General features: G+C 36.1%; 1 protein-coding gene across 1 annotated transcript in view; it reads right to left on the bottom strand.

The window, feature by feature from the left end:
* The window catches only part of LOC149065451 (thioredoxin-like protein 1), a 64126-nt gene that overhangs the window by 10973 nt on the left and 35323 nt on the right, over positions 1-17830 (bottom strand). Inside the window, exons 5-6 of the mRNA XM_089253842.1 lie at positions 12265-12358; positions 2846-2924 (exon numbers count right to left, since the gene is read on the bottom strand). Coding sequence (XP_089109968.1) covers positions 2846-2924; positions 12265-12358 — 173 coding nt within the window. The remainder of the gene's footprint in view (positions 1-2845; positions 2925-12264; positions 12359-17830) is intronic.

Here is a 17830-nt window from a genome sequence, read left to right as displayed (position 1 = left end):
GTGGCCACTATTGGGAATGGTAGTTTTGTTTCTGGAAAAAAAAAAAACCCCTAAAATTTGAGATCTATGTATATAGCACATGAAATTACAATCTATTCTGTAACTGATTATGACAGTTATATAATCGATTATATTAAAATATACAATTATATAATTGATAATATTATAACAATTGATAATTCAATCTACAGCACTATTATGACATCCTAAAATTCAGTCTTGCAGTGCTCAGGTAGAACACAACAAGTGAGAAAAACTGATATAGACCAAGACGGTGTGCACCAGCAACCAGGGTCATAACTAGAGGGGGGGGGCCAACTGCCCCAAGAGACAGAATTTAGGGGGAGGTAGCGGTAGTTTCAGGTGGGAACAAAGAATGAACCTTTAACTAGACCTTCTTTCCAGGGCGTTCCTAAGGTCAATCTGATAGCTGAAGACATAGGCACTGACACACATTCTTGTTACAAAAAAAGATTGACACATCCCTCTCAAAAAATTAATAACTTGGGCATTTCTATTCCTATTTGTGAACACCATTTTTTAAGACAGAACCATCCCTTGGAGTAGGGAGTGCCAAATAAATAAAGGGTTTCTAGTAATCGTATAACTTGCATATCCCTCTAGTGATTAGAGTGCCGACAACAGGTCTCTTCTGTTGTCCCCTATATATAATCTCTAAGTTTTTTCCCCTCCAATGCCTGCAGTATACCCATTTAACATTTGTACCCAGGAAAATAAAGCATACATAATCTCCACCATAAAGTTTGGGAAGTGAGAAAATTCCCTTAAAAATCAGCTTAAAAATTATGTTTTCTTATTCGATATCCATATTTTTTTCCATACTCCATGTCGAAAGTGGCCATTGTTTGGAGGTTTCTTATAATGTTAATATTAATAATAATCTTTATTGTTTTGGGTCAATTGCCCCGTTACAAGGAAACAAGGTGAACAAAATTAAATTTTTGTTTTATATGAAATACATGCATGGATATATATATAATATACAAATCAAAAAGAGAGGGAGTAAAAACAAAAAAAAATAACAAACAGGAGAGAAGCATGCACGAGTATAAGTTCGACCAAATTAAAAGAAATATATACATGTATATATATACACGCAGGGCCGTAACTAGGGGGAGCAGGCAGGTCTCGTGCCATGGGCACTGGACCAGAGGGGGCACAAATTTTATTCTTAAGCCTCCCCAACATTACAAGGGGGTGCAAAAATGCGCACTTGCCCCGGGTGACCAAGCATCTAGTTGAGGCCCTATATACACATACATACACACATATACATTAAATAAGTTTAAAAATGAGATGCAAGATAGAAAGAGTCGAACAGGAAAATAAAAAAATGAAAAAATTAGGAAAAAAAAATGAACGAAAAAAAATTTATTCAATGGGAAAAAAATTAACAATAGGAAGCAGGAATGGGGAGAAGATAATAGCAGATAGTGTATTCATTGGCTTCCCTTTTCCCGGAAATCTTTCAGAACATCTATATGCCCTCGCTCTCTGCTAAAATGAAATTTCTTAGTTTTAGGATAGACGGGAGAAAGTTTACGATTTGGTGGTATTTTTTGTTTGTATGTTAGAAAAGAATGTATATTATTATCGATCAGGATATTAGAAAAATATTTTTTCCTGTAGAACTTATAAGGCAGACATTCTAAAATTATGAGACCATGTTTCAAATTGCAGAAATTACAATCTTTTTGTCAGGAGACATTTTAAAAAAATTTCCCTGTATAAGTATAGAATTTTGCAATGTTCTGAATTGAAAGATGACCCTTTTAATTGACAAATCAATTTTCGAGAGTATATAATCCTCAGTTTCTTATATGTTAAGTCTATGGGACATGTTTGGTTCCAAAAAATATGGCCGTTGTTCAGAGATTACAGTTGTTCGGAGGTGTCCATTAGTTATATACAGTTAAACCCCCTCTAACATAAATTATGTAAAAAGTTTTTTTTTTTTTATAATTTCATTTGTGGTTACATTTTTTCATATTTACACTTGCATTAAACTTTTGGGTAGGCCAGATTTAACCTGTTTTGAAAAAAATAGTTTAAAAAAGTTGTTAAAGATAGAGACAAACAGCTTAAAAAATTTGAAAGAGAATCCTCTCCATCGTGAAAAAAAACACCTGCTGCAAAAGAACAAGTCCTTAAATTTACAGATTATCCCAAAAAAAAATATATATATTGCTTTTCCAGCTTGTCTATTGAGACCAAGCACACACTTTACACTTTATCAATGACAAATTTATTCCAGCATTATGCCATGATCTTGAATAAAATATAATATCATAATTTCACTTTTTTTGCAACATAACTAAGTGCTTAAAGAATCTCTAAGAGGCATAAAAAAGATTCCCCATACCTTGATATCATTAGTAATTTCTGTTTTAATAAAAGATATATCATTTTCAGAACATAGTGAGAAAAGTCATTAGTACAAAATTCAAACAAAACTTGTATTTTATTACAAAATATGTATTGTATTTTATTAAGATTATATAATTTTAACATAGACATTTAACTGTTTCACCATGTAAACCATAAAAGGCAAATGGCCCAACAGATGCTGAAAAAAAAATGTCCATCATAGAATTATGGATGTTAATTTTTTTAAGTTGTATGTCTGAAGTCTAGGCACATTATCCACTTCCCTAGGCTCCAGACCTAGTGTGCAAAATGCACATATTTTCACACACACATACATCTCCCATATAATACAATAATGAAAGCTGTTCGAATAAGAAGTTAATTAAAATATTTTACAACTGATAGAGACTTTACCCCCTGCAATTACTGTAAACCCTTAAAATATGGGAAGTCTCACCTGTATATTCTGAACATTTTGGTATTTTACATAACGCAAAAGCACAGGATTCTCCCCAGTAAGATCACTTGGCTTGAGCCTATAGCAATGCACATTATCACAATATTAATTTAAATACCAATACCATGTCAAGGCTATAACAAGCAAATTGCACAATAAGATTGCTGATAGAAACTTATATATATGCTCGTAACTATTTATGTCAATTTAATACAGCAACCAAATGAAGGAACAAAAGAAATTTGAGAAACTAAAACTAGGAGAAAATAAATAGATTGTTCATAAAAAAAATTGTTGTCATTAAGAAAGAATAGATAGATTCTTTATTGTTCCCTACGCAAATGTCAAATTTCTTTTTAAACACATCAATCATGATAAAATTTCCCCTCCTCTCTGCCCACCTATTTCTTCTACTCTTGCTTTCGGGAGAAGAGTCAAATCCTGGTCCTAAAGTTATCTACTCACCCACAACTTCAAATTCAAACCAGATCCAATTCCCTTTCCGAGGCAGCCAAAGCACCTGATTCCTCCATCCTTAATATACAAGATACTCAAATGGCTATTCTCAATCAACTAATGCTTCTCTCTTATACAACTAAATGGTTTATCTCAACGATTAAGTGCAATTGAAGACAAATTTTCCCCATCGAAGATCTCCAAAACAGGTATCCAACCTTTCATCAGACATTTCTGAATTCCAATCTTCCCTTGTCAGCAAAGTATTTGATCTTGAGGACCACTCCCGTCGTGCCAACTTAATTTTTTTGTGGCATCCCAGAAGAACCCTCAGACTTGGAAACCCTCTTGACGCTTGAATTAAAAATAATCAAATGCTGCTACGATTTTTTGGAAATCAAAATTTCACCTTCTGATATTGACTGTTGCCACAGAATTGGTTCTAAAAGACGTCGGATCTAGACTGTCAATAATTAAATTAAATAAATTCAAAGTCAAAGCTGAAATTCTTAAAAAAGTACTTTTAAATTTAAAAATAGTTGCATTTCCATCTCCGAAGATTTCTCACCCGAAACTCGCAGATTGCGGGGACAGATTTGGGGGCTTCCTAAAAATTCCCCGATGCTGGTATGAATGTTATCAACATTAAATAAATAAATATATATATTTGGGATCCCAACACTAATATTTTCCCGATTTTCCAATCTCATTGTAGTCTTACCACCCCTGACTTCCCTCAATCTTTTTCCACCACCCCTTTGACCTCACCCACAAACCACGCCACCTCAAATTCCCTTGTAGCACCTCAGAAAAATCCCTTCAAAATCAGAACTATTAATACAAGAAGCATTACCAATGAAATTCATTCTTTCAAATCCATACTGTTAGCTCATAATCCCAATTTTCTTGCTGTCACTGAAACTTGGTTATATAGAGATATCAGCAATTCCGAATTCTTACCACCTATATAACTAGCATTTTATAAAGATAGAAATACCCGTGGAGGAGCATTTCCCTTGTCTTTAATAGCTTCATCCTTCTTCTTGAAATTTTGTTGGACTCCAATCTTGAAATCGCTGGTGTCAAGTGGCATTGCCCGAATAGCACTCTTATTGCAATATTTTCTCTTTACTTACCCCCTGCCTCAGGCCTTTACCGTTTCATTGAATTGGAATCAGTTTTAGATAGATTTTATAATTCACACCTCTTAATCAAAGCCGGTGATTGGAACCTACCCGGAATTGACTGGCACTAAATTGAGTCTCTCTTGAGTAACCACTATATTAATAGTGTTATTTTTCATTCCCTCAAGTTTAATCTTGTTCAAACTATCCTAGAACCAACAAGAATCTCAAATCACTCTAGCTCTACATTAGACCTAATTGGTGTTTCAAATAAAATCTTGGTTTCCAATTTCTCAGTTTTTCATGACATTTCCAACCAAAAAATTCTTTTTGTAAATTTTTCCTTCTATCACACTGTTCCTTCCTTTAAACTCAAATAATTCAAAGCTGTTATCGAAAAATGCAAAGCCTCTGTTCCATCAAAAATACCTCTTCAAAATGTGTCTTTAACCCCCGGATCAACCGTGATATTATCCATTTAAAAAGGAAAATTCACTGAAATGTCTCCAAACTCAAATTCAATAATTCCCTTTCTCTCAGAAATAAAATTTCAGTCCCTACAAGTAACTTTAAAGATCTCATCTCTCACCAAAAAACAAATTATCTAATTAACTCCTTACCACACTACTTTAAAACTAACCCCTCAAAATTTTGGAATTTTCTTCACCCTAAATAAGCTGTCCATTCTTCCCTTAAAATTGATAACATTGACCTAACTTCTCACTCTGATATTTCCACAGAATTTAATCAAGCTTTTCCCTCTGACCCCTCACTTCCTCTCATCACTCCCTTTCAGATTCATTATTCAACTCTAGCCCTGTCTTCTTCGCTAAAGTATACCTTCTGAATTTTTCAAAAAAATTAAAACCCCACTCCAATGGCCTCCATGCGATCCCAAATCATAATTCTTAAATTTTGAGCTGATGAAATTTTCAATTATCTTCAACGTCTCATTGAACACGTCTAACTTGCCCTATGACTGGGAAATTAATAAGACAATCCCAATTCATAAATCAGATTCTCTTTCATGTCTCCTTAATTTCATACCAGTCACTATCACCTCTACAGGTTTTTGAGCACATAGTTGCCAAGGAAATCTGCTCACACCTTGATTCAATGAACTTCCTTTTCCCTAATCAACACAACTTTTGATCATCTTTATCAGTAACTACCCAAGTAGCTCTTTTCATACATGATTTATCAAGCAATATCAACAAAAACGTCCAAACTCATAATGTTCTTGGATTTTTCTAAAGCTTTTGACAGGGTGCCCTATAATAAACTTCTACTCAAACTCCAAAATCTTTGCCTATGTGTTCAACTGCTTAAATGGGGTGGAAGCCTTCCTCACCAACAGCACCCAGTTTGTCTCCTTCAAGGGCCTGGAACTCCCCATTTTTCCAGGTTAAGTCCTCTTGCCTTTATTTTTGATTTATGTAAACGATCTTCCTAATTCCATCAATTTCCATATCAGACCCTTTGCAGACGATTGCATCATCTACAAAACAGTGCACAACGAATCCGACCAAGCATCTCTCGAAAAATAACCTCAACATTGTATCAGAATAGTGCTCGTCTTGGCAACTACCCCTAAACTCTTCAAAAACAGTTTTTATGAAACTTACTCGCTAAAGACTTATTGATAGAGTAAGAAGAGTCAAGAACTCCATAATCACTGCGGTTTCTTAGCTGGGTGTAATTATTTCTGCCGACCTCTGTTGGAACCTTCATGTCGATTATGTCTTTCATAAGTGTTTCCAAAAACTTTTTTTCCTTCGTCGAAAGCTTAAAAACTCCACCCACTTAACCCCACACCAACTCCAGTCATATCGCCATACGGTAATTTCCAACTAGTGGAGTGGGTAGGAAATGAATTGACCATCTAATCTGTGGTCGCTCCAGGCTCAATAGGTAAAGAATTTTCTCTGATGTTGTTTTTGCTGGATTTGAACTCATGGACCTAGACGGTAATCTTCATAGTGGGGACGAGCATCTTACCACTGTGTCACTCAGGTGCTTAAAAACTCCACCCGTCACCTCAGACATCTCTGCTTCTAAACCTTTATCTTCCCTGTACTCTCATATGCCTGTGAAATCTGGAATCCCATACTCTCTCCAATATAGAGAAATTAGAATCTATTCAAAATAAATCAGCCTGCTTAATTTTAAACTGCTGGTCATCCTCCGCCTCTGTTACTGAACTCAAGCGCTAACTCAATATCCAACCACTTTCCACCCATAGATATATCTCTCGATCAACCTTCCTTTTCCAAATCCTTCACAGCCTTTTTCATATTGGCACTTCCAATATTATAACTCTCTCTCTATATATATATATATATAGCTTCACACTTTTCCAATAGAATTAAACCATTCCCAAAAATTTAAACCCATCTTTGCATTCACAGATTGTTTCAAATTTAGTTTCTTTCCTCGAACAATAACCAATTGGAATAACCTCCATCAAACATTATTAATTGTACAACAGTTTCTGATTGCTTTTGTAACATCAACTGTCTCCTCTGCTAAATTTCACCACCGCATACCTTTGTATATGCCCCTCGGCCAAGCAATATTGAATAAATAAAATTCACAACACAACCGAGGGTATCTTCAAGTGAAATGTTAGAATTCCATAAAATTAATTACAGTCAAACCTCATTAAGGGGTCACTCTTAAGAGAGCAAAAATATGACCCCATAAGTGGAGTGGCCCGATAAATGGAATACGCTATGGTCTCGCTACTCTCCCTCTCCATTGATGAATTCATGCAAATGAAAAAGGGGCCATTCAAGTATTAAGTCATCATCGATGGTGGAGGCGGTTTCTGATTTGCTGACTTTTGATGATGGGGGGGGGGGGGTGTTTGGATAATCCTTATGTCATCAACCACCCTTTATGAAAATATGAAATATTTTTAATGGCATCTTACTCTGTGCGCTAAAAAACGAGAAAAACCTTTCGATAGTTTGTGGGCACTTGAAGTAACATTCCCCCTCCCCTATTGATAAGTGCCCTACAGAACCACTTTAGTGATCTCTAAATGTTTCGCAGTTACAAGTGATATGGAAACGTGTCCGGGCCACTTAAGTGCTCTGGAACTGTGCCACGTATCACTCAAGTGATCCATAATTATATTCCATGGAGGATCACTTAAATAATATGAGAATGTGCCGCGGGTAACTTGAGTGACGTAGAACCACACTGGGGGGGGGGGGTCACTTAAGTGCTCTAAAACTACGTCACATGTCACTCAAGGGATGTCTAAATGTGTCATGTATTGCTTAAGTGTTCTGGAACTGTGTCCCGGGTCATTTAAGTGATCTGAAAATGTGCCATGGGCTGCTTAAATGTTCTGGAATTGTACCACAGGACACTTAAGCGATCTGTAAATGTGCCGCTTAGTTCATTATTACAAAATTGGGTAATTAGGAAGTAACATTCCCCCTATTGATAACTGCCCTACAGAGCCACTTAAGTGATCTCTAAATGTTTCGCGGATCCAAGTGATCTGAAAATGTGAAGGGCAGGCCGCACATCAGATAACCCCCAGAGCCATATTTGGTCTGCGGGCCAAGGGCCTGTATGCGATTTATCATTATATGGCCTAGAGGGTGGGTTGCAATGAATTTATTAAAGGTAAATTTTGAGTTCATAGCCTTCAAATAACATTGAAATTAACAGAAATCGATTATAATAACATATAAAGGTATTTTCTTCCGAAATTTCAATTTAAAAAAATATTTTTTGAATTAAAAAAATAAATTTTTGATCGTGGGGGAGGGGGGCACCATTGAGAAGAAATTTCTATTTCGCCCCACCGTATGTCTCTGATCCCACCAATATGCATTCGGATTGAGAGGGGCAGAGCTGATGACGAAAATTTGCTGACAATGCGGGGGGGGGGGCTGGTGGTGGTCAAAAATGACTAAAAATTTCCTTACGTAATACTTGAATGGCCCCCAAAGCTGTTTGTTAATGAAACTAGAAATTTATTGATTCAAATAAATTTTATCAATTTATTTTAATTTTTCCTTCTATCTCGTGAAATTTTACAAAAGTCTAAGATAGGGTTATTTTGACTGCAAGATTTTTTTCATAGTTATATGAAAAAAAATACTGCAGTATTAAATAATAAGACTAAAAATTTATTGAGACATAAAAATTGAATTTAATAGACTAGTAATTATACATATATTAATTAAAAAAATTACAATTATAACTACTACCCAAGTTCAGGCTTTGACTTCAATATCATTTTTATAGGCTGCAAAATTTACCAAAACATTGTCAATAAGCGATGAAAATGATGCAACAATGTCATTTTCATGACTTTCACATGAATGTCATTTCACCATAAAAAAACAAAACAAAAGTGATAGAAACTTCAAAATTATGAGAAAGCGAGAATTTAAATCTAAACTGTGAAATCTCATTTTATGATCGAACTGACCATACTTGGTAGGTTAGCTCAATGTATGAGCTCACCTCTGTACACCTGTCTGGAGGTTTCAGGTCATGGCCCCTCCCTAAAGGTGGGGCTGACAGGGCTCTAGTCCGGACCACTATAGAAGAGGCCATGAAAATCTGGCCTGAAGGGTTCGCCAAAGATCCCAGCCCTAGTGCCTTGCTGCAGGATGTGGAGGCCATGTTCCACATGCATGAGTCTCTCGTATAAATGAAACAAAAATTAAAAAATTAATATTTTATTTTATCACAGGAATACAAAATTCAAAATTATCTGTGACTAGGAATTAAAGTATAGTAGAGGGGCAGACGTGCCAACTTTTGGAATCCAGAAATCTTGAGATTCTCCCGAGGGGTTCTCCCTTCCTGAGCTCATTTACTTGATAAAAAAAATTGATTTTTTTACGAATTAAAAAAAGTGCTTCCCCCATCCTAGGCAGGTCCTGTGTAGCCCCTGAGCAAAATATAATCATGGATGCTATTAGTGATGGATAATTTTGGGTATACAAACTCTCAAAAGCACAGTGTTGTATATTTTCCTTTGAAGACATTTTATCAGAGAAAACAATCGAAAAACTTCAAAATATAAAGTTGCTGCTGACAAAAAAAACTCTGGTGGTATCACATATCATGTGGTATACAATCAATCTCGCCCTGTTATTGTGTTTGCTGCATGGTTGTTAATAAAATACAATAAATATACGGGGATTTCAGCAACCAAGACCATTCCCTGATAAATGGTTTCTGATAAACGTCAAGTAAACAAAGTCATGTAATTGCCAGTTTAATTAAATGTGGTCATAGACTTTTTTAATGGCTGCTAGACGGAAGTGTGTGACGTCAACCTAGTGGGTAGATTCAGTGAACTACAGCTGCCTTCTATAGGTGTTTTAACCAATGGCAACCATAGTCATCGATGTCACAACATTGTGGAAGCTCACGGAAAATTAAAAAAAAAATAAATAAATGTTTGATCTAAAAGTAATAAAAAAATTCCTTTCCAAATCTAATTTTCTGCCAAATCTGGAGAAATTTTTAAAAAATCTGAAGAGTTGGCACGTCTGGAGGGGGGGGGGGGGGCCCATGAACACAAAAATTGGGCATCTGTCACAGGGCTCTATCAACGCATGGGCCCACCTGCTAACTCAAGTGCATCCACATAGGCGGATCTCGCAAACATTTGGTGTAAATAGGTAGGTGGTACTTCCAGCTAGGCAGAGGTCAGAGCTTTTATGTACATTGTATGAAGATTTTCTGAAAATTATTTTGTAGTCACTTTCACAAAAATTACCCCTTAACCCTTTACGGCACACTACTCTTTAAAGTTGGAATTTCAACAAAAAAAAAAGTTGTAGGCTGTTTACTTAGGCCTAAAGGAGTAGGCAGGTACAATTTTGTAATCACAAAAAAATATATACAAAATTTCTTGTAAACATGAAGATTTTAAATAATGCGTCACAGCTGAAGATCATGGATTGCTTTGTTTGGTGGTGTCTTCTATGATTGAAAAGGAAAGTTCAAAGCAAATTGAAAACCTCTTTTTATCCATTTATAATTGAATTTAACGGTTTGAGAAGCTAGTCAAGTTGGGTGTTCTATGCAGTGGAACATTGAGCAACAAAGGGTTAAGTAGAATGTGGAGACGCATTATCGGGAGTTCAATATCATACAAGCATCATAGCGGACACTTGGATTGCAAAAAAGTAACCTAGTAAGCATAGTGACATGTTATCCGGGTGACTCACTAACAAGGTTTTACTGTATACCAGGATTGTTTGGAAAGTTAATATCATATATATATGTTAGATAAAAAACTCACTTTAGGAAAAAAGCGAAAAATGGGGGAAAAGCTTTAGAAAAATGCTACAATGCTAATGATTGATGGTAGGATGTCTACTTGTTTCCTATCTCCTGTACGAATTTTTTCGAAAGTGGCTACTATTTCTTTCGCATTCTAAGATTTTCTTCCGTATTTTGCAAAAAATGCAACCGCAGCTTAAAACCTGGTTAATACCGATTTCATTATCAAACCACTAGCAAGAATTTTTGAATTTTTTCATTTAACACAACAACATACACTACTTTTCTATATAATCATGTAACTTCAGTAATATTGTGTAATGAATTTCTAAAACCCCCCAGCCTGGTGTTCCTTTACCACCATTCTTTGACCACTTATTTTATTGACAAAGCAATCATTCATTGCGAATTTTATTTAAATATGGCAAATCTGTAATGATGGTGACAATGCAAGGAATGAATGACCTGTTTGACAATGGTATTAAAATCAAAAGGTAAGAACATCCATAATGATAAGTAAACAGGAAGCCTATCTGCTATGTTTGACTGACAAATTCATAAAGGATGATCAGCAGATTATATTTAATAAAATAAGTATAACAAAGAACTGGCGGCAGAGAAACATGATGCTAGTATTGGAAACTTATTGCAAGAGATATGAAAAGTATTAGAATTTACGTGATGACCATGTAGATAGTAATGTAAGGTACGTTATATATATTAAATAAAAAGGTTTTTCCGAGAACTCTTGGTGGTTTTTTAATTATGAAAAAATTATTTCTGAACAACCCATTTAAATAAAATCACTTTTGAAATGCATGTAAATTTCAAGGATTTAAAATTTAATAAAATAATCATTAAATTAATATTAAGGAGCTAAAAATTTGGTTTGCTTATATTTTCCCAATATCATTTTATCATCTCGTGCCAGGGGAATGAAAAACTTTTCCTTATATCCAGAGCAGGGTTTAAGCTACGGTCACATTTTTCGGAAAATACGAAAGAAAATCGTAGAATGCGAAAGAAGTAGTAGCCACTTTCGCAAAAATGCGTACAGGAGGTACAAAACGAGTAGACATCCAACCATCAATCATTACATTAGCATTGTAGCATTTTGCTAAAGCTTTCCCCCCCCCCCATTTTCGCTTTTTTGCAAAAGGAATTTTTTATCCAGCTTAAACCCTGATCCAGAGAATCATTATAAGCCAGGTTTGCTATAACAGGGTTCCACTGCAAAAAAGGAAGAAAAAATTACAGGGGCTTGCATCATACATCAAAGTTGAAAACTTTGCTAAACAAGAAAGTCATTAAGTACCTCTCCAATTAAAAATTTAGTATCCAACCCCTGCTATAATCAGTAAAACCCCAGTTCTCACTTCAGTTGATCTTTATTTCATTGGCTTGAACCGTGACATATTTTCATATATGCTGTAAACACTAAACTGTAATACTCTGGGCATTTATCACTTTCCTCAAGAATACTGGGTATTTCTGTGGGTACTGTAACAACACATCAAGTAAAGCAACTTGAAATACAAATATTTTGAACGGGCCTACAGAGAGATTACCTACACAATCTCTTGAACAGGTTCTACACGATCTGCTTGATCAAAATCCAATGTTCGTGGCAGATTGATGAAAAGCTTCAAGGTTTTTGGACCGTTCTCTGAAAAAAATTATTGATATTTTAAAAGAAAAAAGTAATGAAAATTTTCGTCATATAATATTACACAAAGGAAAAGATTGATATAATGAAATAATATTATTTCCAAAGAAAATTTTGAGACTGCAAGCAAAGACAGCTGCGAAATATTATACAAGCAAAATTATTTACATCACCAGTACACAAGTCAAGTTTTGTATATTTTAATCTCTCATTTTTATTCAAAATACCCCTTTCAACACCTATATAAATTTACGAAATGAAAATAATTGAATAAACTACTCACTGATGCACTATAGTACTTCAAATATACAGAATTTCGGAAAAGAATGTCTAAAAATTCTGTTGAGGATTTCTTTCCAAGAGTGTTTTCCCCCATCTGAACAACTTTTTTCCCTTCTTCCTGCCGTTTAATATTATTACACAATCTTGTAACCTAGGAAAGCAGTTTTACTAATTTATAGTACACAAGATGACTGGTACCATGTTTGTATAACCCACATTCTATGGATCATGAGAAAAAAATCTGAATCTGAAAAAAACTAGCTAAAACATATGCAGTTTTGCCATCTAACTGGTCATGTAGTTTTCACCAATACAAATGCCACAACAGACAAACTGCCAATGAGATGGATTGTTGCTGGTTCTGACAGTTTCACACCACGAAAATCTAAGTTTCACACTCATGACTATATAGTGGTGGTTAGCTGACTAAGACTTTCTGTGCTTTTAGTAAACTTTTCAAAGCTAGTGAGTTACCCAATATAGTCACCATCATCCAACAAGAAAAAAAAAACAAGAACAACAAAATAATTAAGCAAGTTACACAGTTATACGAAACATAAGAGAAAATAAAGCCTGTTCCAAAAAAATATATATACATATATAGGATAAACAATTTATGCTAAAGTTATTTGAGAACACACATCTCCAAACCATATGGACTTTTCATTGCTCTGTTCTCCATGGACAAAGCTTTTGAAGCAATTCCAGTTCTAATAAAAACCACAAATGTTCTATTGCCACCTTAAAGTCATTTACTGTAGAATATTGTTTCCGATAATGAAGATTGAACACCATATCTAAAGAAAGGTCACCTATACCATCCCTGATTCATCATTCTCTTGACAACTGAAGAACAGCTTTTCTTTTGCAAATCATGCCGATACTTTGGATATTTCAGAACCTCCAAGAGATTCTATATATTTTTTCATCACTGAACAGTATATACAACAATGAGACATGTGCAGAGCCTACTGTAACATTTACTCTTGATGATGCTTCATGAGCTGTGATACACAAATATTTTCTGTACAATCAGCTTCAATATGCTTGTGAACATTTTTCTTTGAAATGCTCATATTTGATACCGCAGTTAGGCAGGGTATATATATGGACCGATACGACAAGCGATATGATCTACCTTGCAAACAAAACAGACCCGGATCAGTTAAAAACATGAAAGCATTACCAGTTTCATGTTTTTTAACCAATCAGTGTTGATTTCATTCATGTCGCAGACTCAGGGTTCATACAAAATTTTCAAAATGAAAAGTAAGGAGTTTTTAAGGACTTTTTAAGGAGTTTCAAGCGGTTTTTAAGGAGTCATGGCAAACTTCATAACTTACAAGTTTTACGGCAAAAAAGGGGCGGGGCACATATGCAAATTTATTTTTAATTTGCAAACAAACTTTCCCTCTTCTCAAAAATATAGATGTAGAAGTGGTTCAAAAATTACAAGTTTTGATTTGTTACCCAGCATCATAAGAATTCATAAAATAATCAATCCACATACATGCTTTCTGTCGTCACCAAAGTGTTCTAAAACCTTCAAGTATTAGTCAAAAATATAACTCATAACAGCATCACATAAATTATAAAAATTCTAAAAGTGATATTCATTCCCCCTCCAATTATTCAAAATAAAAACCACAACTAACAAAGATTTTACTTACAAAATTATTTATATTTGCAGCAACTCTAGGCACACACACACTTCCAGCACAACTTCCTTGATAGTAAATTGCCCATAGATGGTAATAGACCCTAGTTGTGCTTGGTTTGAAAGAAAGCCTCCCCCCCACCCCCGGAAATCACTCTCAAACAATCTGGGAATGTGCCGCGGGCCGCTCAATTGAAGTAAGAATTTGCCACGAGCCACTTGAGACAGGCCACATTTAGGCCATGTGTTGAGTACATGTATGCTTTAAATAAGGGGCTGTTCAAGTATTACGACAGCAAATTTTCAACAATTTTTGACTCTTCCCCTCTTGTCAGAAAAAGTCAGCAAAACTCTCACCCTCCCCCTGTCAGCGCTCTGCCCCCTTCCTCCTAACGCTTATTGGTGGAATCTGAATCTGAATTGGGGGCTTCCCCCCAGATGATCAAAAATTTATTTTTTTAATCCACAAAATATTTTTGTATTTGAAGGCTAAGAACCCAAAATTGCTCAAAAAATTCATTGCGACCCTACCTCTCTAAGCCCTTGACCCGTGGTAAACATTCCGCCTGTGTGGACCAAATGTGGCCTGTCCCTAAATCTATTTTTGTAACAATGAACCAAGTGACACATTTACAGATCGCTTAAGTGACTCGTGGCACAATTCCAGACCATTTAAGCGATCTGTGGCACATTAAGTGATCCCTTGAGTGACATGTGACAAAGTTTTAGAGCATTGGTCCTGCCACCAGTGCGGTTCTACATCACTCAAGTTATCCGCGGCACATTCCCAGATTACTTAAGTGATCTGCGGCATAATCACGGATCACTTATATGACGCGCGGCACAGCTCCAGAGCATTTGGATCCGCTAAGTATTTGAAGATCACTAGAGTGGCTCTGTAGGGGACTCAATAGGGAGAATGTTAGTTCAGGTGCCCACAAACTAGCGAAAAGTTTTACTCGTTTTTCGCGCACCGAGTAAGACGCCATTAAGAATATTTCATATTTTTTATAAAGGGTGGTTGATGACGTAAGAATCATCCAACCCCCCCCCCCCCTCCACGTCAGCAAGTCAGCAAATCGAAAATCCCCCATCCATGTTGACGTAATACTTGAATGACCCCTAACATAAAGATACCCGAAAGTTATTTTCTGAAGCTAAAAAAAGTGGGTTCAGTAATAGCGGCTGATCGGCTCGTCCCCCCCCCCCTGTAAAACCAGACGTGGCTCGGGCTGTCACTTTTAAAAGCCGGTTTTCTATGCCGCGCGCAACGTGAATCACCCAGCGCGACACGCCGTCTATTCATCAATATGAAAAGCAGTACGACTGTTTTCCTACAGAGCGCAATACGGCTCACGACAGCGCTTTACGTCAGGCGTGATTGGCAGACTGCTTCTGGAGGAGTTAAGCGTCGTGTGCCGCGTGTTTCAGCGATCTTCCCTTTAAACCGGAGCATGCAGCCGATAGAGTATATGACGTCAGGGTCATATACTATATAGCCGTCCTGAGCCGATGCGCCACGCTTGGAAAACGCAAATGCGTAACGTCATTATGTAACTCATTTCTTTTCAGCAGCGAGTTGTAATGTGAATAAAACACGTCAAAAAAAACTGCGGAAAGCAATGACATTTCGCGGTTTCTCGGAATTTTCGTAGTGAGATATTGGCTGTAAGCAAATGGGAAGGAGGGATAAAATAGGAATAGTAGGAGAGAATTGCAGTAAAAAAAAGACTATTGCGGCGAAATTAGGAAAATAGGAAAAATAGGAAAGCTGCGAGGTCTGCACGCAATATACTGCGTAATATAGGAGGTTCGAGACATCGTTTCGCCGCATTTAGTAAAAACTTTCTCACCACTGGGCATGGGGGAATTTTCGGCTACTGGTTCAGCGGAGTGATGTCGTTCTACGGACCATCGATTTCCAACGCTGACCAATTTGCGACATATTCAGGAAAACACGTCAAAACTAGCGATTCGGTAAAAAATCGTATTTTTAGAAGCAAAAGCGTATAATCGTATTAATTTACTAAATACGACAAAATCGTACCGGTTGGCAGGTATGCACAACCATTGGATGTTCCAATACCATCCCCTGCTTTCACATTTCCTATTATAAAGGGAGAGAGCGTTTTTTTTTCTCTTTTCTTCCTCCTTATATTCGGGGGAAGCTTCCTCTTATTTTTCTAGGCAACGCTTGCTATTCATCACCATGGGGAATGCCTATTCTAAGAAAGATCATCCCTTCAGAGAGAGAGAAAAAAAAAGACTTTTTCAGGCGTGGCTGCAAAAAGTAAGGAGTTATAAGGGCCCTTCCAGAAGGAAATGAAAAGTTAGGAGTATTTAAGGAGTTTGTAAGGATGTGCGAACCCTGAGACTGTATCACTTGTTGTATTGATTTAGGGTACACCCTACCTTATGGCAGATATATATTTAGATAAAACCATTCTTTGCAATTGCCTACCATAAATGAAAAATCATTACACGTGGTCTTCTTGAACGAGGTTTCAGATGGTGAAATTCATTTTTAATTAAAGAATTGTAAATCACACTAAGAGAACAGTTTAATGATAATGTTATTCCACTCTTACACACTTATCTTGCAATTTCATAGATTGAATGTTTCAGTCAACTCTTCATTTAAAACTGCATAGCTTTTCAATTTCACACAGATGTATTTGAAATTGTGACTTCTATAATTTGGAATAGCGAAATTCCACACGCAGTCAGTGCTCGTTATATTTGGGCAGTATATTTATATTTTATCATAATTATTGTTTTTTATTGCTCTTATTGGGTTGCTACATTTTTGGTATAGTTTAGATATATATATATATTCAACATCCATATATTTTTATGGACATTTTTTCTCAGCCACCTCGTTGGGCATTTTGTCTGTTGTGGCCTTTGTATTTATAACAATCATGTGTTACTGCAATTATCCCATTGTAACGACTAGCATGATAAGTCTGAAATGTTTCCCTATTCATCCCATGTTATTTTTATCCTATATAATGACTTGCAAAGAGAAATCAATCCAATACAATGTCCAAGCTCAGCTCTGCCCACCTCATTTTTTTGCACACACAAAAAAAATAATAATAAAAACTCTGTCCTCAATTGTATTTGACCTATGATATTGGAGAATTTATTAGATTTTGCTTGTCACGATGAGAGAATGTCTGATAAATACCCGTGTAGCTGACTCCCACTATTTCTCAAGTCCGGGGTTTCTTGGAATCCAGATATAGGAGGGAAAAGAATAAAGTTTTTACCACAACGCCAAGACATATCGTATAATAGGCATTCATAATGAATCACTTTTCTTTAGAGATGAGATAAGCTAAGAAGATAGAGAAGTGGACACATACAAAGTACGAAAGCCTGGATAACCAAGCGGAGATCGAGATGTAGTTCGGAAAGAAAATTCACATTCCTCTGTGGGGGAATCGAACCACCAATCTCTCACTGTCCGGGCAACTGTTCTAACCACTGAACGGGACTGTGCATGGACAACCTCCTACCTCAGCTAATAG

This window comes from Pholcus phalangioides, unplaced genomic scaffold, assembly GCF_987345545.1.
Source record: "Pholcus phalangioides strain wild (caught in Gottingen) unplaced genomic scaffold, Ppha-v1.0 ptg000039l_1, whole genome shotgun sequence".
Classification (NCBI taxonomy): domain Eukaryota; kingdom Metazoa; phylum Arthropoda; class Arachnida; order Araneae; family Pholcidae; genus Pholcus; species Pholcus phalangioides.
Note: the sequence above shows the minus strand (reverse complement) of the source record. Positions and strands in the feature narration are given on the sequence as shown.